The sequence below is a fragment of the Ailuropoda melanoleuca genome, chromosome 14 (genome assembly GCF_002007445.2).
Source record: "Ailuropoda melanoleuca isolate Jingjing chromosome 14, ASM200744v2, whole genome shotgun sequence".
Lineage (NCBI taxonomy): Eukaryota > Metazoa > Chordata > Mammalia > Carnivora > Ursidae > Ailuropoda > Ailuropoda melanoleuca.
This window is the reverse complement of record NC_048231.1, coordinates 3,821,146-3,845,438: the sequence shown is the minus strand read 5'-3', so window position 1 is coordinate 3,845,438 and position 24,293 is coordinate 3,821,146. Positions and strand designations below refer to the sequence as shown.

The window sequence follows — 24,293 nt, the reverse complement described above, 5'->3', positions numbered from 1 at the left end:
CTACTTCCTTTCATTAAAATATGTTCTTGTGAAATCCTATCATTCTTATTAATGAATTTATATTTAAGAAAGATATCAAAACAACGAGATACCATTTTTCAACTACCAAATTAGCACCTATTTAAAAGTAAGATAATAGTCAATGTTGGTGAGGAGTGACAAGGTGTGCACAAAACTGGTGAAGGTAAGGGTGCCTGGGTAGCTCAAAGAGTCTGGCTGTTGTTTTTGGCTCCTCATGATCTCATTGAGCCCCTGGGTCAGCGTCTGTGCTCAGCGGGGAGTCTGCTTGAGGATTCTCTCCCTTTTCCTCTGCCCCTCCCCCCTGCTCGCGCACACGCACTCTCTCTCTCTTAAATAAATAAATCTTAAAAACTGGTGAGGGTAAAAACTGTGCATTACCTTTCTGGAAAGCAATCTGGCAAAAGATATTGAAAAGCTTCACATATTTAACACTTATAAAAGAATATTAAAAACAATCAGGGGGTGCCTGCATGGCTTGGTCGGTTAAGTGTCTGACTCCTGATTTTGGCTCAGGTCATAATCTCAGGGTCATGAGATGGAGCCCCCAGATGGCTCTGCGCTGGGTATGGAGCCTCCTTAAGATTCTCCCCCATCTCCCTCCACCTGCCCCCACCCCTCCCTGCTCATGTGCACCCTCTCTGTCTCTCTCAAAAAATAAATAAATAAATAATCAGCTGGGGTGCCTGGGAGGCTCAGCTGGTTAAGCGACTCTTGATTTCAGCATTTCAGCCCAGGTCTTGATCTCAGGGTCATGAATTCAAGCCCTGCACTGGGCTCCACACTGGGTGTGGAGTCTACTTAAAAAAAATAAATAAAAAATAAACAATCAGCAATAAGAACATAAATATCTGTAAAAGGATGTTTACTGAAAACATTTAAAATATTGAAAATTGGAAACAAATATCTAAGACAACGACACTTTTAAAACAAATTATGGGACTACAGGACAATCTAAGAAAGAAAATTTTATAGGCATAATAATATAATGAATAATATAATAATATAATGATATGAAATCATAAATATATATGCCATGATTAGCAATTTTGAGGAAAAGTACAGATTCATTACAAATCGAAAAGAACTGCAACATATTGATAGCCATCCTCTCTGGGTAGCAGAATGATAGGTAATTTTTCTTCTTTACAGTTTTCTATATTTTTCAAATTTTCAAGAAAGAGCATGAATTACCAGGAAAAAAAAGTATTACATTTTTCAAATAAAGGCATTAAAATATTAAATAAAAAAAAAGGTAGGTTAAAAGTGTGATGATGTATTTGGTTACTTAAAAAAACTGGATGAACATTAACAAAAAGGTCAGAAGGATATTCTTAAAATACCAGAAGGAGATATTTCTGTGTGGTAGCAATATGAGCAATTTTTATTTTCTCCTTGTTCGCGTATAGATTCTGGTTTCAATTTTCTAACATAAAATACATGTGTGGAAATTTTAAAAAGTCAGAGTTAATTCCCCAAGAATTTAACAGTAAAGACTTCACTTTAGTACATAAAGGACAAACAATTCATGAAAGTATAACTAGTAAATACACATGAAGAAAAATCCAATTTCTGGTGCTAATTAAAGAAATAAACACGAGGCTGTTGAAATTAAACTACTAAAATCATTTAAAAAGTAATATTCAAGAATGTGGCATAACTGGTCCTTCAGGCATTGCTAGTGATCTTATAAAGGAGTACTACTTCTGGAAGAACAATGACATTATGTAGCAAAAGCAATAAAAATATGGTAATCTAAGAAAATAATCTATAATATAAAGAATTCTATGTGCATGAAGCTATGAATACAACATTAAGAAGCTGGAGGGAAGTCCTATATATTTAACAATAGAGAATATTAGGCCAATAAAAGCATACTCAGTGGAATGCTACGCAGTTTAAAAAAAAGGTAGTTTAGTAAAATGGAAAATACTAATGATAAAAACATAAAATATATCATTATTAACTATGTTTTAAAAAGCTTTTTGAGAAAAATTAAAAGGAAATAAAACAATAATGATGAGGTAAGAGATGGTATTGTGTATGATCTTTATTTGCTTTCTTTTCTAAATTTCCTATAATCATTTTTCACTGAAACATATACATATATACACATGCACAATAGTAACAAAGTATAATTAATGTCAATATGGCAGCTGGAGCATCAAAGACAACAGGGATTATTTTTTCAAATCATTTGGCAGATACTCTCAGAATTCCCAGTTAGTGAAAATTCATCCTCTTTATCTACCAGGTAGTTAAGTCACCCACTAACATGTTAAATTAAGAAAATGGATAAATTCCTGGGAACATACAACATATCAGAATTGAAACATGAGAAATAGAAAATATGAACAGAGCAATAATAAGTAAAGAAAATGAATCAGTAATCAAAAATTTCCCAACAAAGAAAAGCCCAGGGCCAGATAGTTTTACTGATGAAGTCTACCAAGTATTTAAAGAAGAGTTTATGCCAATCCTTCTCAAACTCTTCTAAGAAACTGAAGAGAAGGGAACACTCCCAAACTCATTTGACAAGGGCAGCATACTCTAATGTAAAAGCCAGATAAGGACACTATGAAAAAAGAACACTACACATCAATATCCCTAATGAACATAAATGTAAAAATCCTCAATAAAATATTAGCAAAATGAATTCAATGGCACATTAAAAAGATTATACACCATGATTAAGTGGAATTTATCCCTGGAATGCAAGGGTGGTTGAACATATCCAAATCAATAAATATTGATAGGATGAAAGATAAAAATCATATGATCATCTCAACAGATGCAGAAAAAGCATTTGACAAAATACAGTAACCTTTTTACAATAAAAGCCTTTGACAAATTGGGTATAGAAGGAACATACCTCAACATAATAAAGGCTGTATATAAAAAACCTAGAGCTAACATCATACTCAAGAGTGAAAGGTTGAAAGCTTTTCCTCTAAGATCAGGAACAACACCAGGGTGCACACTCTCACTACTCCTGTTAAACATACTGGAAATCCTAGCTAGAACAAATCAGGCAGGATTAAATAAATAAATAAATAAATAAATAACATCAAAATTGGAAAGGAAATAGTAAATCTGTCTTTATTTGCAGATCATATGATGTTATATAGAGACTGCCCTCAAGACTTAACCAAAAAGCTGTTAGAACTAATCAACACATTCAGTAAAGTTGCAGGTTACAAAATCAACGTACAGAAATCAGTCACATTTCTATACACTAACAACAAAATATCTGAAAAAGAAGTAAAACAATCCCATTTACAATAGCATCAGAAACAATAAAATATGTAGGAATAAATTTAAACAAGGAAGTGGAAGATCAGTACACTGAAAACTGTAAGAAAAGACTTTAATGACAGAAATTGAAGACAACACAAACGGAAATATATCCTATCTATGTTCACGGATAGGAAAAATTAATTTGTTAAAATGTCCATACTACCCAAAGCCATCTATAGATTTTCTAATGACACTTTTTATAGAAATAGAACAATCCTAAAATTTGTATGGAACCCACATGGCCAAAGCAATCCTGAGAGAGAAAACAAAGCATCACACTTCCTGATCTCAAACTATACTATAAAGCTGCCGTAGTAATCAAAACAGTATGGTACTGACAAAAATAGACCCACAGAGCAATGGAATGAATAAAGAGCTCAGAAATAACTCTGTGCCCATATACAGCCAAACTGGTATCTGACAAAGGAGCCAAGAGTGTTCAATGGGGGAAAAGTCTCTTCAATAAATGGTGTTAGGAGAACTGGATAAACACATGCACAAAAATGAAATTGGACTCCTATCTTATACCACTCACAAAAATTACTCGAAATGGATTAAAGACTTAAATGTAGCATCTGAAACCATAAAACTTCTACAAGAAAACACAGGGGGAAAGCTCCTTGACATTGGCCTTGGCAATAATTTTTTTGGATATGATACCAAAAGCACAAGCAACAAAAGCAAAAATAAGTGGGACTACATCAAACTAAAAAGCTTTTGCACAGCAAAAGAAACAATAAACAAAATGAAGAGGTAATCTATGAAATGAAAGAAAATATTTGCAAACCATATAACTGATAGGGGGTTAATATCCAAAATATATAAAGAACTCATACAACTCAACGGCAAAAAAATTGAACAATCCAGTTTAAAAATGCACAGAGGAAACCAACAGCCATTTTTCCAAAGATACAAATGGCCAACAAGTATATGAAAAGATGCTCAACATCAGTAATCATCACAGAAATATAAATTAAAACCACAGCGAGATATCACCTCACACTTGTTAGTATGGGTTATCAAAAAGACTAGAAATAACAAGTGCTGGTGAGCAAGTGGAGATAAAGGAATCCTTGTGAACTGTTAGTGAGAAGGTAAACTGGTTCAGCCACTATGGAAAATGGTATGGAGGTTCCTAAAAAAATCAAAAATAGGGGCAGCTGGGTGGCTCAGTTGGTTGAGTTCCTGGCTCTGATTTCAGCTCAGGTCATGATTTCAGGGTCCTGGGATGGAGCCTGGCATCAGGAGTGCTCAGCTGGGAATCTGCTTGAGGATTTCTCTCCCTCTCCCTTTCCCCCCACCCCTCTGCTCATGCACACGCATGTGTTCGCACGTGCTCTCTCTCTCAAATAAATAAATAAATAAATAAATAAATAAATAAATCTTTTTAAAAAAATTAAATGACACAGCAATGCCACTTCCGGGTGACATCTCCAAAGGAAATGAAAACAGGGTTTCAAAAGATATGTGTATTTCCATATTTATTGCAGCATTATTCACAATAGTCAAGATACGGAAACAACTGAAGTGTTTGTCACTGGATGAATGGATAAAGAAGATGTGGGGTGCGTGCACGTGTATGTAGAGCACATATACCATATATATATAAATATTATATGTATACTATATGTGGAATAATGGAGTAGTATCCAGCCATGAAAAGAAGGAAATCTTGCCATTTGTGACAACATGGTTGGACTAAGTGACATAAGTCAGGCAGAAAAATATTACCATTTATCACTTATACGTAGAATCAAAAAAAGCCAAACTCGTGGAAACAGAGTAGAATAGTGGTCACCAGCTATGGTGGTAAAGGAAGCAAGGGAACTGAGATATTGGTCAAATGGGACAAACTTGCAGTTACAGGATGAATAAGTTCTGGGGATTGTGACTGTAGTTAACAATAATGTATCATATACCTGAAAGTTGCTAAGAGAGTAGACCTTAACTACAACCTGATGCAGGGGTTGGCTAACACTACAGTGGCAATCACATTGTAATACACAAGTGGATCAAAATGTTGTACACCTTAAATTTATACAATGTTATATGTTAATTATATCTCAATTTAAAAGGAAAGAAAGAAAGAAAAGGTTTTCCCCTACACGGGTTTCACCCCCTGGCTTCTACCATGGACTTCATGATTCACTGTGTCTCTTTTATTCCTGGTTTCAGATGAAGTCCTTTGTAATGTATCTTTAGTGGGTACTGGTGGGTGCCAACAACTTCCTTTGAAACAGAACAAAAGAAGGAGCGGCAGCAGAAACAGCACCATGACCACACCTTTCCCTTGTTCCCTCCGGAACCTAAAACCTGAGCACGAGTATCTAGTACTCAGGGACCTGGAGCTGTGCTCTCGGCATGTACACGAGCCTCTCAATTCCTGTCTGTAGGGGAACCGGAGGGCACACGAACTAAGAATGCAAAATGATACCGGGCAGGTTCATCTTCTAGTCAGTCTTGAGTAAGTATCAAAATGGGAACTTCAAAATACCCCTCATTGAGGAACACCTGGCAACTAAGTTTCTGGGGCTGGCAAAAAGCCCAGGGCTCTACGCCTAAAATCTCCTTCCTCCAGGGACCCAATATCAGACCCAGACTGCAGTGTCAGGAGAAAAAAGGCCCAATGGGCCAGCAAAGCAGATTCCATCCGTTAGCGCTGCTGTTCCTTCTGTCATGAGGGGGGAGTTGTGCAAAGAGCACATTAATCCTTAGGACCAAAGACCCTTTTCTGGTGCATAAGAACAAACGTTTTGAAATCCTGAACTTTATAACTTATACTATTATAACTATACTATGTCAGACCACAATTCACTCATGCCCAGAAGCCACGAGACTGCCCAAAGCACTGAACTGTGGGACTGAAGACCACGTCCCCCCCTCCCCGCAGTCTCTCAGCATCACAGTTACGGTATGCTAGCGCAAGAAGAGACCTCAGAGATCATTTGGCTCAACGACTGCATCTTGTATGTCTGTAACAGCAGCAAAAGGATGAGAATGATCTTAGTGATAGGAGAAATGGAAACAATCTCCACTCTCTCTCTCACTTTTTTTTTTAAAGATTTATTTATGTATTTGAGAGAGAGAGCATGCATGCACGAGAGCAGGGGAAGGGCCAGAGGGAGAGAAGCAGACAGGGGGCTCCATCTCACAAGCCTGAGATCATGACCTGAGCCAAAACTGAGAGTTGGATGCTTAACAGGCTAAGCCACACAGGAGCTCCTAATCTCTACTCTTGAATAGTCACTCTTGAGTTACGGTATTTTTCAGATACTGCCTCGTTTTTCTCAAGATGGTGCTTTCCTTCACGCTCTCGTCACAGGATTGAATTTTAAATTCCTAATACAAAAAGAACTTTATTGAAAAATATAATTTCTCTATCCCTGGCTTGACTACTGGTTATTATTAATTTCTTATACTTACTAAGGTACATTAATAAAGCCAATTGTCGAAGTGATTTTCTTTATCATTCAACTATAGGGCAATTCAGTAACGCACACTAACGTTAGTTTAGATTTGATATGCACGTCACTGGCAACTGAATTGTGTTTGGTAATGGATATTTTCCAAAGAACAGAGATGATTAAACTTGCAAAATTAAACCCAGCCCCAGAAATATAAACCAGTAAAAAGTAATCTCAAAAAGCACATATTAAATAAGTATATTTTATAAATCAAGATTTTAGAAGAATATACTAACCTTAAATTTTTTCCTAAGAGGGGAAAAAGAATTATCTAACAGAACCCCTGTTTTCCTACTGTAATCTAAATATACATTCCTTTAAGCCAAAAGAATTAGAGTAAAAAGTTTTATACTTCCTAGAAAACTTGTTTGATCTGTGGATTTAATCCTATATGATAAAAATGTTCCAAGTATGAAATATAGAGTATAAATCCTTAGCTGTATCGCAAATGCTTTGGCATGCAGATGCTTTTTTCCATATTTTAATGAAAACCAGATTTATTTATAAGTTGCTTTAATTTCATTCTCGAATGGAATGGAACAAGAATATCATATGTTCTGAATTAGGATCTTACTCACATCCCATATCAATTATGTAACTCAAATGCAAGACAACTTAATTGTGTCAATCATATTCCCCTGACAAGATCATTAAATGTTAACAGAGAGCTTCCAACTTTTAACAGCCATAGATTTTTAAAATATAAATTATTCTCTGAAAAGTACAGATGCCTCATACAAGTTTGGGATAAGTATTATAGCTTCTGACTTCTAACAGTAATTGCTGAAATTAGAATATTTTGAACATAAGGTTTCTTTTTGATAACATCTTTATAAAGGTTTATATTTCACAAAGGTACATCAAATCTCACAGAAAATAAGCACACCTGAAAGACCTTAAGTGCAATTTATTGCCAATCAAACCCTAAAATAAAAGCATAACAATATCATATTGATCTCAGAAGAAATATTGCTATGTAACTTTATTTAGAAATAAACTGCCCTAGATAGTTGTCAACTATCATAACATTTGTTTCTTGTTTTATAGCATTAAGCTTCAAAGATTGATGATTTATCTGCATTCTAACCAATTAATATAGTCCGTGTTTTTTACACCTCTGAAATCCAAAATAAGCAAATGTACATCGCACGTAAAACAAGATGAGGCCGATAAAGAGGTGTGCAGCTCTCATCAAAACTAAGATGATGCAAACTGGCCACAGTACTTTAAGTATAGCTTTAAAAATCCATTTCTGACATATAAAAATACCATTTTCATCAATTTTCTACTAATACAAGATGGGTTGTTTTTTTTTAAACAAACCAGAAACAAAAAAACCAATAAGATAAATAGTAATTGATTTAAAGTGAAAGCTATGGTAAAAGTATCACATTCAGAGAAAGAAGGCCTCAGCTTTAGAAGCCTCATACTACCTTAATTACTTCTAAAATTTTATATGCATGTTTATCCCTCCTCTTTCCACAAAGATATATGAAAATTAAAAAAAAAAAAGTAAATAGAAGTCACCAAATTCAGGAGCAAGAAAAAGGCAAACACATGACAACTATTAGGATTAACAGTTTATGCAGTATATTCAAATTTGACTCTGACCTCCCTGGCACAGTAAACAGAGAAAATCCACCTTTAATATAGTAATTATTGAAATTTCTTTATTTTTAATTGGGGGTATATTTGACATTCAACATTATGGAAATTTCTTAATTTTCCACATTTACACTACATGAGCTTACAAAAGCATATATATATATATATATATATATATATCTTATTTGATCATATCAACAACTTTGTTAGGAAGCCAATATTGGTACCCACATTAAGCCAGGTGAAGAAACCTAAGGCTCAAAATTAAGTTATATGGCCGGAAGAAGTAAAATCAATTTCCTGAGGTCACTGACATGGATAGAACATGTCTCCTTAGTCTAACGTTCCTGATTCTACCTCTCAATGCCCTCAGTTCTTAGACCTAAACAATAAAACAAATTTGTCACATAGAATTTTTTGAGTAACAGAATTGTCCTGAATATTTTTACAGCAAATGAAAAAGTGAATTTCACATAGCTCTTTCTTATAGCAATTGTTCATCAAACTAAGAGCATAAAACTTAAAAGTAGACAAAGCAAGGCAGTTGTGAACATCAAATGTGATAATGAATGTGGAAACCCTATAAACTGTAAAGTACTACACAAAGGCACAGTATCTTCTGATGATGAAAAATCATTACGGATTCCAGTTTCTATTCAGATCTAAAGTATACCATACTTTCCTTATAAATATGCATTTGCAGTTGTCTAAGTAAAACTTTTTCATGGAAGCCAAGTTGTAAAAGCTAAAAAAGTTAATTTTTAAACTTGCCCTGCAGTCCCGAACAAGTCCAAATATTAGAGCAAAACCACCAAATATTTAAGTCTAAAAGTCTGATAGGTTTTTGTGTTGTGGTTTAGAAATTATGTGAAATAACTTAATGACACTTAAAAGAATTTATTCTGTCTTTTCAAGTGTGCTTTTCTCAAAATTTCTTTTTCTATGCAATGAAAGGAAAAGTATAATAAATTTGATTTTTCCCATAAAAAGAGATGAGTCAAGAGTCTTTAGAACCCAGTAATTTTTAAATAATAAAGGAGAAAGGAAGTATAATGTGGTTTAGTATTGTTTATAATATTGTTAAAAACCAGGAAATGAAATCATTAAGTCCCTGCAAATCATTTATTTTTTCAAACCACGCTCTAGAATAGAAATCTCACAAGTGTGGTTGTAACTTTATCACTGTGGTTTGCGGAGAAGCAACAGCAGCATGATCCACTCCCCTCCTTTGTTTAAGACCTTTCTCTCCATACTTTCCACCATCCCCCATTCCCTATATCTCAATCTTTCATATTCCCAGAAATTTCTCCTTTCCTCTTCTCCAAGAGATAGTTCCTCTCCATCCTGCCCTATTTTACCATATCATTAATAAGTATTTATTGAATTAGCAAATTAATGGATACAACCTGAAATATTTTTTCTTACCCAGTATGGTCTCCAGACAAAAATTCTGAAACAGCAGCAGGAAGCTCTGTTTTAATAATTAAGAGATAAGACGACATAGCTGCAAAAAGGATAAAAATAGGTCCTATTAGAATTCTATAATTTTTAGCAATTTAAAGAATAATCTATACAGAAACACAGATGTCCATTAGGGCTTTGACAACATGTGGAAGATTAACTCATACTGCACGATCCCAAAGGTATATACACACCAGGAATGGAGATAAGTAACTTTGTAGAGAATAACTGGTAGTTCATTAAGTATCCTTTGATTACATTTCAAACCCAAGACAAACTATTTAGGTAAGAGAAACGGTCTTAATTACAGGCCTTTTATAAATGAAATTTTCTTTGAAGTTTTGCACAAATTTGTTTATGTTATCAACCCTATTCAAGGCATTAGAAGTTAGTTTAGCAACAACTGACAAAGAAACAGTTAAATAAGTACAGTTAATAATTCTGATTACTTGTTTCTTCTTACTAGAGACAGCCTCCCAGAAGTCTCCCTCCCTCTCCCTTTCTCTGCTTGCCTCCAACACACGTTATGCATGTTATTATAAAATAAAAACAGAATGCATAATGAGTTACATTTTAAATTGTCCTCTAAAACTGATTAGGAAAGATTCAATGGAAACAAAGGGACAAAACTTACAACTTTTATTCCATTTTATCAACAGGGCTCATCTGTATTATGCAATCACAACCTGAAGCTAACATTACTTCCTACATTTTATCTGACAGATCCAAGAAAGAACTAGCTTTTATAGCATTTTAATAATGATCCTATTTCTGATGTAGCTATAAAAAAACATAAATCCTATAAACCTTCCACCATATATTAGGAAATATTTTAATATGGTTATGGAATATAGAACTCATCTATATAGAAATACTTGAGTTTAAGCTTACATTTTAAGTACACAGAAACCCAGATGATTGGAATCAGCACTTCAGTTTAACAGAGCAATAATCTCTCTTTCCCCCAGAGATTAAGGATATATTAAAAAAGGACCCACAAGAATATATCCAAGAAGAATAAAGAGCATACTCTGTACGCACATTAATTTTATTACTTATTTATATTTCAGGAAACATTTCACTTTCTCCTTGGATGTACAAAAGCTAAGAACACAAATGAATGCCAAGTCTGAATGGTAAAAATCTGGGGAAAAATTGATTAAAAGGCTCAAATGTTTAAGTAGAGTGTGTTTCTCTCAAACAACATATGTAAACATAGCTAAATTTCTCCACAATTATTACAGTGTTGTGTGACTACTTAAGAAAGAAAAAAAGGAAATATACTAGTTTGTATATAAATTTATATAAAGATAGACAATAATTACACACACAGATACACATAATGTTTTAAGTAAAATGATGCACCCATGGCAAAATAAAATTTAGAACAGTTAAGTAATCACTTCTCTGCAATGAAAATACATATATACACATTTTCCAGTTTATGACTACTTATTCTTCCACAAAAGTACAGTTGTTGAAGTACAGCCTTTTCCCCAACAGAAGTACAGTACCTTTCTTCAAACTCTTTTTGTTTGGGGACATTACAATTGGTTGTCTATGAAAAGGTGTTCTGTATTGTTCATACTGTCACAAGGAAAAACGCAGAAGGAAGGTTTAGATTAACCTCCTTCACTCAAGGATTTGGGGTCTTTGTTTATAATACTTTATCTATTCCAAAGAATCATACACATATGGTATAATGAAAATCATGAGCTGAATTTTCTGAAACTGGCCTAGAGCTGTTTAAATGTATCTTGCAAGGAGAAAAAGCCACAAAAGTACCTTAAACACAAGGAATGCAGACTTCCTATACAATGTAATTTATTATCTGCCCATCAGTCTTTCTTGCTTGGATTAATCCAACACCACATGCATTTCTAAAGTTTCAGGCATTCATCTCTTTCAGTAATTTTCTATTATTTCTTTTAGGTCTTTAGTTGTAAAAGCTTCAATGAATATGATATCATATTTCTTTCTAATATACAGTCTGTCATTCTTCCCAGAATTTCTATTAGCCCCTGGCTAATCATTTGATTACTTTTATCCTCTGTTGTAGCCTTAACTCTTTGGTTTTCAAATGGGAGTCCTATTTCATTAGATTCCAGTCTGAAGAATCATGTATATTTCAAGAAACATGAACTCACTAAACACATGCTTCTCTCTCAAAAAGAGATCTCAGCATACAAGATATAATAAAACATGCAAAATACTGCTTCTTTCTTAGGGAATGCTGGTGTTTGTCTTAAGAGCTACAAAACCACACAGCTCCTGATGAGGAAAAGCCCCAGTGATTAAGCAAGTAAAACAAAGAAAGACATTATCCTTTTCACTATCTTAACTATTTGTTCTTAACCACAAGTAAACTTCCATGCAAGGACTAGCACCTTAACATATTACATATAATACAGAGAAGAAACAAAAGAGATTACCAAAACACAAAGTAACTTAGGAAATACATCTTAGATTCACATAAAAAGGACAATTAGCTCAATAAAATAAAATAGAAAAGTTTTAAAGATATAATATCAATAGTAAGGCTCACATAGCCATTGTTTTTAACCAAAAGGTTCCCTAGATCAAACAGCTGCCTGCCACACCTCTTGTCTCATGTCTTCTATTAATGGCATAAGGAAGTGTTTAGGGACTTATCTTAGAGACAGGTCATAAGCAAGAATTTGTAAATGATTTTTGCTGACATCAATACATAGCATAAACTCCTAGTTCAAGACACACCATGTTGTACTCTAAATTAATAGCTGTGTAACAGGGTCATCCATTTTAGCCATGGTTATGGTTAAGTGATTCTGGCCGCCACACTAGTGAGCCAGAATTGGTGCTAGAAGACATACCTTGATGACAGGTACTCAAGCCATTACAAATCATTTAGTTTTACCACGTTAAATAAGTAAGTATTCTTTTCTCCTTCATTTTAAACATAACTAATAGAACCCATTTAATGGAAACTGCCCTGAGAAGGAAATAAAAAAATCTGTCAATCTAATCAAAACACAGAAATTGAGAGTATTCTTTGAAAACCATGGGGAAAAGCAACTGTTATATTAAGAAATGATTAAAGTAGGGTAAAATCTGATTAGGCAATAGCAAGTAGTAAGGTATTAATACTGGTTGATCTAATCATAGGAGAGAAACACATGAGCAGGGAACATGGAGGTTGAAGGGAGAGATGTCAGAAACAACAGAAAAGGGGAAAGGGCCCTGCGAGAGAAGAACCACGAGAACAGTGAACATTTTGGGGTTTTGGACGCCTAGTCCATATTTCACAGTATTCTAGTGATTTGCAAGCTATTTTCTCAATTAACCTTTACTACAAAACTGTGAGGTAGATATTTATTTCACAGATACAGAAATGGAGGCACGAGGTAGTGATGGTAGAAACAGCCAGGCTGGCTTGAGATTAACTGTTAGGGAAAAGTGCAGGAGCAAAGTGAAGAAGAAATCACCACAGCAAAGAAAAATAAGGGACGTCTGTCAAAAGGACCCCTCCCTAGAATTATTTTTTTCTTTTTTCATCGGCATTTAAATAACAAATTGCTTACAAATGCTGAATTCAATAGTTAAGATCAAAGAAATGAATGAGAAGTCGTAAAAACACTGTGTTCATTTCACTTTGACATGTATTTTCAATGTAATTTATTTCAGCTTTGTAGCTGGTTTGATGAAGTTACTAGTCCAAGATTGCTCAGAAGAGCTAAGGAGTTTCCTGAGGGCCTCCACGGCATCTACGACTATGATTCTAATGCATCTGCAACTATGACTGTAATTCATTGGAAAAAGCTTCCTATTCTCACATATTTGAGATATTAACATCAAACTGAAATGTAAAAAAACAATTAAAACAAAACAAAACATAAAACCAATCCCTCTTCCCAAAAACCCTGTACTCTTATGGACTGTTTTTCCCAGGACTCCTTGAAAAAATATAAAGCCTCATTTGGAGTCTGGGCCTAAGAAATCATTAGTTTGCAAAAATAATTACCCTTTTTGTTAAACTCTTAAAATACACGTATGAAGATAAGATTACATACAGCTATTTTTAAAACAGAATTAAGTTTTCAGCACTTGGAAGAAGTTCAGCAACTTCTTAAAGGATTAGTCAGCCAGCCCTAAACAGATGTACTATGGGAGGAAATAATAAGTTTGCCTTTCCGTCTGAAAGATTCAATTTTACTTCAAACATGTTTTTAGTCAGGGATAGCAACAGGTTTATTCTATTCAACACGTCTTATTAACCTGGTGTTCCTCCTAAATGTCCAAATGCCAGTGAAAGTCTGTCCCCACTCAAAAGAGTACATGACACAATCTCTTTTTCTAAAACCCCCCAAAAATGTTATTTCCTTAATTTGTACAAAAATGGAAATCAAAATATATGGAGGAAAATTTTCTCCATAACCCTAAGAAAATGTTTGTCTTTATCATTTATCAAGATCTTAAATCTGAACACAATGGGAGAATATTTACTATTCTGAAACCCTATAATAAACTTCAATAAGTCATAGGAATAAATGATAGAGCATAAGGAATACAGTGGAAGATATTGCAACAGCAATGTAACAGGACAGATGGCAGCTATGCTTGTGGTGAACAGAGCATAATGTATAAACATGTCAAATCACTAAGTTGTACACCTGAAACTGATGTAACGTTGTGTGTCAACTATACTCAAATAATTTGTAAAAATTATTACTAAGAAATACATTACTTTCAAAACCTTTAAAAAATTTTTTTTAAAGATTTTATTTATTTGATATATATATAAAGAGAGAGAGGGCACAAGCAGGAGGGGGAGCTGGCAGAGGGAGAGGGAGAAGCAGGCTCTCTACTGAGCAGGGAGCCCAATGCGGGGCTCTATCCCAGAACCCTGGCCTGGGAAGATGACCTAGCAGAAGGCAGATGCTTAACGGACTGAGCCACTAGGTGCCCCTCAAAACCTTTTTAAAGTGACATGTTGCCAGTAAATTTTATCAAAGGAAGTACTTGTGAAAAAAAAAAAACCTTCCTTCCAAATTTCCTATATCTTTCCTATTCTAAAACAGTGCTTTCTAGAATTTCTGGACAGTACTGTTCGGGCTCAAAGAAGCTATAGTATGTCTACAGATGAGCTGACCAGCAGATGGCGTTGTAACAGCACGCCCAACCCCAGTCTCCCAGGGGACAGTACAAACTGAAACACCTAAAATGACTTCACTACCCTACAATTAAAAAAAAAATTTTAAAAAAAGGCAGAAAATAAAACCAAATAGTTTCTAATTTATCTAATACTAAATCATGAATTTTAAAAACACTGAGACTCTGAAATTTTTATAGTTCTTAACTGAAAATGATCTTATTTATACCTCTCTGATTATGAGATTTAGAAATTGTACTGCTTGAGTACAAAAAAGGGTTGCAGAGTTTCTCTTAAAACTTAAGATTTCCAGGGGCGCCTGGGTGGCACAGCGGTTAAGTGTCTGCCTTCGACTCAGGGCGTGATCCCGGCGTTATGGGATCGAGTCCCACATCAAGCTCCTCCGCTATGAGCCTGCTTCTTCCTCTCCCACTCCCCCTGCTTGTGTTCCCTCTCTTACTGGCTGTCTCTATCTTTATCAAATAAATAAATAAAATCTTTAAAAACAAACAAACAAAAAAAAAAACTTAAGATTTCCAAACTGAGGTGTTAATCAAGACTGCTGGAGTAAGGTTTGTGGGATCTGTGCCAGACTGGAAAAACTGGATCATTCTAGCACTTTCGGGAAGTTCCAGTAAGACTAATGTTCAGGGTTCTGCTTTGACAATATATATAGCAGTGATTCAAACTTTAATCTCCTTTAAGGAACTGGAGTTTTAAGAAGTAATATGCTATCAATAGGGGTCCCTCATATTTTATACAGAGCAAAGTAAGGATTTAACGTACTCCTCAGAGCCACTCACGTTTCCACACTTTGAGATGAGTGGGATACAAAACCAAAAAAAACATCAATTAACTTCACTTTATCATGCACTTCTAGTTCATAGGACTTTCTCTGGTTTGACTAAAAATGATTTGGGGTTTACAGCTTGATTTCTAGGAATATGTTAGCCTACTAAGTGGTCTATCTCAAGAGTTCAGATGAATGTGAGACTAACTTTGGTTTTTAGGAAAAGAATCTCATAATGCAACACAGCTAGAGGAACTACGTGGAAACTACACACACTTACTTGCTACGAGGGTTCTTACTCCTTTTACCAGTAGCCCACCAAATTCAAACCCTAAGCCAGAGTTCCCTTGCCTGTAACAATATTCAATATTGAAACGTCCAGATGTCTCTTTTCTGACTTTGTGTCCCAGCAGCAAGGACTCTCAGCAAATGCCACTCCAGCACCTAAGGAAAGAGGCAGCTGGCGGCTACCACTAGGACTTATTTCAGTCCCCTAATTCATCATTGTGGGGAGGAGATCAGGAAATGTTTGGAAGCAGCAGAATACTTACTAGAGGGCTCTCCATATTCCAAAGACAAAGGTTTCCAGAAGCTTAGAGTAAGAGTGCTAAATTTAGTGAGTCACATTTTTTTCTATCATAAAGTTTAGAGATTATTCAAAGACACTATATTTTTCCAATCAGTTTGTTAGACTACATCAGTGCCCTATGACTAATACTTGGTGCCTTGTTGATGCTGAGGGAAAAAAAGTTTCCTGTGAAGTCGTGACGGTAAATTCTTTCCTAAAGAAATTATATACTCACTAATATATTCCATGGTCTCCTCCTCCCAGGTGATCAATTCTCTTCCTCCTAAAGAAGCACCAAGCCAGGCTGCTGGCTTTTCCTTCTCGCTCTCCTTCTCTTATTCCTTCCTTTCTTCCTATAATAAGCATTACTTACTAAATGCCTACTATGTGCTAGGTATTAAAAACATAAATGAATGAGTAAATTATTTAGATTTATGGAATAAGGAGACGTAGGGGATAACTGGGTCTTCCCTGAAACATCCATGTAACAAATACTGATCAAGAGGAATTCATGATCATTTTGACGTTAAAGGTCTCTCTGTTCTATTTTTCTCATAGATTCATCAGGGGCATAGAAACCTAAGAAAACTGAAAAGTGTTTAAATGTTACAAAGAACAGAAGAGCACATGGGGGTAGGGGCAGAGGTAGAGGGAGTCACCATGGGGCTCGATCTCACAACCCATGGGATCATGATCTGAGCCGAAACCAAGAGTTGGTCACTTAACCGATCATGCCACTCAGGTACTCTAAATCACTTTTTCTTAAAAAAGATTATAATATAAAGCAAACAAGCAAATCAACATACTTAGACTCGAGAGAATTGATGATTTATCTGCCACCAGATGCAGGAATCCTTTCTAGGACATTCTTTTTCTAGAACTTTTTTTAAATTTCATGTTTGGCTTTTCAAATATTTAAAGCTAGTGATCGGTCTAGCCATTCCTTTTTCTCTTTTTCTTGATAAATCTATCTAGAATATTAAAAAATACTTGGACATACCTCATACAAATCATATTCAGCTCTGTTCAGTTCAACAAAGGTTTATCAAGCCTCAGGTATTGTGCTAGGTTCCGGAAGTACAAAAAGAAATTAGACCTAGTCCTTGCCCTGCAAGAGCTTACAAGAGAGTAGGGGAGAAAAACATATATATATACAGCTTCAATTTAATAAAAAGTGCTAAAATAGATCATGTACAATAATAGCTAGATACAAGATTAAAGAACAAGGAAGGGATCAGAGTGAAGGGTATCAAGAATCAAAAGTGGGCATTTTGGCAGGGTCACACATTTGGATCCAAATTCCTGGATTGAAAATACTACATAAGGGGTGCCTGGGTGGCTCAATCGGTTAAACGGCTGCCTTCGTCTCAGGTCATGATCTTGGGTCCTGGGATCAGCCCCAAGTCAGGACCCCTGTTCAGTGGGGAGTCTGCTTCTCCCTCTGCCCCTCCCACCTGCTCATGCGTGTGCTCACGCCCTCTCAAATGAGTAAAAAAAAAATCTTAAAAAAAAAAATTCTAGGGGCGCCTGGGTAGCTCAGGCATTAGGCGTCTGCCTTCGGCTCAGGTCAGGATCCCAGGGTCCTGGGATCGAGCCCTGCGTCTGGCTCCCTGCTCAGTGGGACGCCTGCTTCTCCCTCTTCCACTCCCACCATGCTTGTGTTCCCTCTCTTGCGGTCTCTGTCAAATAAATAAATTTTTAAAAATCTTTAAAAAAAAATATTCTACGGGGCGCCTGGGTGGCACAGCGGTTAAGCGTCTGCCTTCGGCTCAGGGCGTGATCCCGGCGTTACCGGATCGAGCTCCACATCAGGCTCCTCTGCTATGAGCCTGCTTCCTCTCCCACTCCCCCTGCTTGTGTTTCCTCTCTCGCTGGCTCTGTCTCTGTCAAATAAATAAATAAATAAATCTTAAAAAAAAAAAAATCTACATAAAATGCCAAATAGTAGTTCAACCTAATCTAAACAAAATGTGATGATTCTGAGTAATAAGATAGAGAGAATAATGAGGGATGGAAAATATTAAAATATACACTCATATTAGGGGCGCCTGGGTGGCTCCGTCGGTTAAGCGTCTGCCCTCAGCTCAGGTTATGGTCTTGGGATCCTGGGATCGAGCCCCTCATCAGGCTCCCTGCTGGGGGTGGCAACCTGCTTCTCCCTCCCTCCACTGCTCTCCCTGCTTGTGCTCTCTCCCTCTCTCTCTCTCAAATAAATAAAATCTTTAAAAATATATATATACACATTCATATTAGACATTACAAGTGCATATTTAAGCAATTATATTTGCTAAAACAAGATACATTATTCTAAAGCAGATCTTAAAATCAATGGCATTATACAGATTCATAAAGGAGGAAACTGGTTATTGGCTTCTAGCATGAAGAGTGAAGTAGTGTATATTAGAAGGAGATTATTTGGTATGACATCCAAGAAAGCTTTCTTCTCTTTTTTCCATGAACATTCAAAGAATTAAAACATGAATGTTCAGGATTCCCAAAACAATAGCAAGTATAATTTACTGTTGGAATGTTAATTTTTTCCTTGATCAAGAAACCCATTAAAGAGGGAATTTGGTTGAATAATACTTGAAGTAAAATAGCTCAGATCTCTTGAGTATGAGTTGAACTTTATAGTAGAGCTGCCATTTTTAAATTATTTTGAACTGTTACACATAAGAAATAAGATTAAGATTTCCTCTGACCATACAATCTTGTGTAAGGTCCAAAATGCATGTCAACCTTCCCTGTGTATTTTCCTTTAAACTAATAGCATTTATTTAGCCCTCCAGTTAATGGTAAAAGAAAACTGAGGCCTTGTTCAGCGCTATGTAAGTTCTTCACAACACATTCAAACATGACTCCCATATTTTGGATCTAAATGCTTAATACATTAGAACTGTCTATAATTAATAGTAATTTTTGTTTCTACACGGTTCTCAATATTGGGATCTTTTTTAATGAAAACAAGATACAAGATAAATGTGAGAATGGTTCTTATTTGTTTCAGGTCTGTCTATCTATCTATCTATCTATCTATCTATCTATCTATCTATCTATCTATCTATCTATTTTAGAGAGGGAGGGGGCCGCAAAGGGAGAGTGAGAATCTTAAGCAGGCTCCACACCCAGAATGCAGACCAATGCAGGGCTCAATCTCATGACCCTGAGATCATGACCTGAGCCGAAATCTAAAGTCAGACACTTAACCAACTGCACACAGGGGCCCCAGGTTTATTTATTTTTTAAACTACCTTGTCATTTTAAATTTCTTGGTTATAAGAGGACACTGCTTATCTATACCAGATTGTTCACAGCCCAGGAAACATCACTCCCTCTGAAGCAGTATATGCCAATGCTGTAATTAGGACAAAAGTAGAGGGGAAATATTTTAGAATCACCTGGAGAGTTTTTCTACACTGTACCTTACCACTATCACAACTACAGAAAGCCAATGCTTTAGAGGTGTACTGCAGACCTAATAACAAGACTAAAATCAAGGGTTTACCTGGAACTAAATTCAGAAGCTACTGTCCTACAAGGGCTGCTAATAAAAAGGATCTTAAAAAAAAGAGAGAGCGTAATGAGGACAACACTGAAGGTTTCTGAAGATACCTATGTGTGCAGAAGTTCAGGTTGCCAGCCAGAGCTGTAGTAAGGCAATAAACAAGAGGAAGACACCTTTGCCATCACATTTATGCATAAGCAGTGCACTCTCAGTCACTCACCTCCAATATTCTGAATTAGGATGGTGCCTGCTACCGCCACCTAAAAAAGAACAAATGTATTTACAAGATCAAAGAAGAAATAATATAAAAGGAATAGTATCTTATTAAAATGCAATAACCATACCTAAAAAACAGATGCAGAAGCGAAGAGAAATTGAAAGTATTTTGTCAGCCATTTGTAATACATAAAACTATCACCATACAAAAAGCCCTTCTTTAATAGTTCCATAGTTACTATAAAGAATGCTTTTGAAAATATGCTTGGCAGTCATTTTAAAAAGTTATGTGTTAAAAAGCTAGTAATTAGTGATTATCAAAGCAGCAGAAAATTGAAATTAAATCTACCTGGTCTCATTTTCCCTTTTTCACTGCTTTAGGAGGTAGAATGAGACGATGCTTTAGTAGGTCGACTGCTACAGCTTGAGGTGCGCTGTGCGGATGCTGTTTTGCATAGGAGGGAATTACATAGCCTGAGTGTGTCACTGTGGCATACAACAACAAGCTTTTGAACATCCTGACCCAGGAATTAGTAAAGCCTAGAGCAGAAAATTCGAGAGCCCATATATTCTCAGGATCTGAAATTTTAAGCAAACTATTTCAAACTCAGGAATATGGAGTGGGCTTAGTATAAGACAATATTAGGTCGTAAAGATTATAGTCTAGTGAAGAACTCCTTCCCTTTCAAAAAGGGGCTACTGCTCAGCTCTGGCCAGTTGCTGCCACGTGAGAATACGGATCCAAGGTAGCTGTATTTTGTATATTTCCTTAATTTTTCAAGGAAAGTCAGAAACTGAATTCTTTCAAAATTTCTTAACTCTTAGTTGGCAACAGTTAAAAATTAAAAAACGTAAGCCAAACCAAATACGCCTAAGGACTAAGTTCAGCTTGTAGGTTTGCTGGCTTGTGCTTCCGAAATGCTTCCTGGGAAACTCAAGACACCTTCCTTATCCATTCTTGGTAATCTGATGCACTCACAGGAAATGACTAAATATTCGATTTCCACTTGGGCCTTTCAATCACGTACATCTTGGTGAATCTGCACCCCCAATGGATATTTGGAGTGGCCTAGCTATCTAGGATCATTCAGTTCATGGACTGGGAACAACAGATCACCTTTCAGACTCACCTCTACTAGGAATTCCATCAGTGGCACATCATTTGCCTCTCCTGGAAACACTAGGGCCCTGGGGTCTGCCGAGCAGGGCTAATGATAGGTGTCTTTGAAGATGGAGTAGTTGCCACTCTCACTTTTCCAGAAGAAACTCCGCATGTCAACTCATTTAAAAATTAGTTACAAAATGTTACAGTCATTTGTGAAAAGACTGTTTTGAACTTTTGCACACTATCTTTCATATGCGATGGATGGCTATTGTCAGTCATCCATGAAATCTGGATTTCTACTAATATATTGCAAAAAACAATAAGACGAACTTACTCATGATTTTCTTTCCATCTTAAGCGCTGAATTTAAGCACTCAAGATCTAGAAAGTCAGTATGTCTATCTACCTATCTATGTCTGCAGTGCCTACTAGAATGCATGGCACATGGTATTTATTCAATAAATATCTGTCTGGTGAGGAGATGAACTGATTTATAGACAATTTAAAAATCTTTCTTAAAAAGTTCAAAAAATTTAAAAATATTTCTTTAATTCTCAGAACAATGTTATTGTACCCTGTCCTATCCATTTCTGCATCATATCTGGAAAGAAGGAAATAGGAAGTTTCAACCCAAGTGTGGAAGTGGAGAGGAAGTATAAAAAAGGAACAACCGCGACTCCTCATTAGAGCCTCCTCTCTCTGTGTACCTGCCTCCTAGGAACTGAGTGCCTACATCAGTGACAATGCAGCTACTCTAGAGTTTAGGGAAAGGGGGCTCTCAATTCTTTTAGATTCTGCTGCTATTCAAGGGATGCAGGAAATACCAGTATGAAATAACAGTGATGATGCTTAGAGTCATATTTATAGATCATACGAAATTAGAGAGTTTTCTTATATAAACAACATTTTCTTCTTCCTTGGTTAAACTGGAGATACAGGAAACTGATCACGATTATACCAAACATCCCTGTCTTCGGGAAAGAGAAACTGTTATCAGGACGATTAACAAAACCCTTTACCTGCAAGTAACATATTCTCCAGTTTGTTCAAATTGCAGGTTATTAAAACAAGGTCCAAACCATGAGGCTACACAGCACGATTTAAATATTTCTTTTTGTACTTTAAAAACAAAGTTAATTTAGATGTAAATACAGGTTTTTTCTCCCCTGTTATGTAGCTATATCTTTTTCCTCCCAGACTCACTTCTTAGAAGTTGGTTTGGCCATCTACAGATACTGTATCCTTTAAGATTAAAAACAAAATAAACACAAAACACAAACAACAGATTTACAAATGAAAAGAAAAAGTCCTATTTGCAACCAACATGAAAATGGGTTTTATTTTCTATTTTTATTTTTTTTAAAGATTTTATTTATTTATTTGACAGAGATAGAGACAGCCAGCAAGAGAGGGAACACAAGCAGGGGGAGTGGGAGAGGAAGAAGCAGGCTCATAGCGGAGGAGCCTGATGTGGGGCTCGATCCCATAACGCCAGGATCACGCCCTGAGCCGAAGGCAGATGCTTAACCGCTGTGCCACCCAGGCGCCCCGAAAATGGGTTTCAGAAGTATAATAGATCTTGGGAAATTAAGTATTACAGCACTCACAAAAATATTTAACTCCTGGTTACCTGTGGAAGAAGACATTGTTTCCTCTACCTCTCAGTTTAGTTTTATATGCCTATCACAAACAAATGACCAATAAATACTGCTGTCATTTCTATTATTCTGAGGAGGAAAAGCAGTTCATTTAGAGTCTGAAGTTCTACAATGTAATACTGGCTTTGAGTAACTGTGGACAAATAGGCCCCTTCACTTCTCTGGGCCTTAATTTCCTCGCCTACAGATGATGGAATAGCTTGATCGTTTTTTAGCACTGTTCAGCTCTTAAGTGATATAATCTTCTAATTATCAGTTTTGCAAATAGTCATGCCATAATCTTAATTCTATGCTTCTTTGTTTTCCTATCTTTATGAGGATTTACTCAATTAATAAAAATTAATTAAAAAAAAACAGGCCATTGTTACAGTTTTAAAATTATTCAAGTCACTGCTCTTCTTCATAAGGGTAAAAAATACTAACAGATTTAAGTGTTGAATTAAATTTATTGATGCATTTTCCAGAAGGGCGTATAGAGAGATTTCTTCTCTTTGTCTTCCTGTTCCCATCATTTTGCCTTTCTTCACTTTAGTTTCCTTTTAGTCCCCTAATTTCTTTTAGATATACCTGTCTCTTTTAACTAGAAATGGAAGGGAAAAAAATGTCTATATGGATCTTGGAGACAGTAAGGAGAAAAAAAACAACAACTTACCTTTCCAGGTAATCCAAATGCAAAGAGTCCAAGATCTTCATAAGATGTCACAGCTGTTAAGAAAGATTATAATTTTTTATTTTTACACAAAACTATCGTGTGTCAAGTCTTAGAGGGAAGACAGCTATTCCACTACTACCTTATAGCTATTGGATTGTCACATTAAATTTACAGCAGAAGTAACCCCTGCTGGGGGAAACTTTTGGAGACTTATGGTCTGTAAGGATAGGCTTCTTAGAATAAGTAGAGCTTAGCAAATCCCAAGGTCATCTAATTACCACCCAGGCTGCAGTAGTTCAAATGCACTAATTACTCAAGAACAATCCCACTTGTCCCTAAACAGTACTTGCATACTGTACTATCCAAAAGCAAGTTTTCACTAGCAATAGTTTCTGAAAACTGCATAGGTAAATAAAATTAATGTATGAAGGGTGTATCATACTTTCGGAGACATTCACTTTTCCTCACCCATAATTAGTAGGGCATACACTTTCTTTTCTCATCATAAGAATATGGAATTACATTTTCATTCCACGTATTTAAGAAATGCAGGCATAGAAGAGATGAGACTTAAACGGCCCATAAAAGAACCAAATTTGTCCTTGGCCTGTATAGCTTCGTGCTCTAACTAATGACACCGCTAGTAAAAATGAAAAGTAAAAACATTTCGGGGGGGGAGGTTAAGATGGTGGAGGAGTAGGGGACCCCTTTTTCAGCCGGTCCCCTGAGTTGAGCTGGATAGGTACCAGACCAGCAGGAATATCCACGGAATCAGCCTGAGACGCAGGAAGATACATCTGGATCTCTACAAATGAACATCTCCAGC

The 24,293-nt window shown here is 35.9% G+C and overlaps 1 protein-coding gene across 3 annotated transcripts in view; it reads right to left on the bottom strand.

Annotated features, from left to right (window-relative positions):
• SLC38A6 (solute carrier family 38 member 6) overlaps positions 1-24,293 on the bottom strand; it is a 79,718-nt gene that overhangs the window by 33,883 nt on the left and 21,542 nt on the right. For all 3 annotated transcript variants that reach the window (XM_019800086.2, XM_002913032.4, XM_034641962.1), the window contains exons 4-6: positions 23,468-23,520; positions 20,057-20,096; positions 9,810-9,888 (exon numbers count right to left, since the gene is read on the bottom strand). In XM_019800086.2, coding sequence (XP_019655645.1) covers positions 9,810-9,888; positions 20,057-20,096; positions 23,468-23,520 — 172 coding nt within the window. The remainder of the gene's footprint in view (positions 1-9,809; positions 9,889-20,056; positions 20,097-23,467; positions 23,521-24,293) is intronic.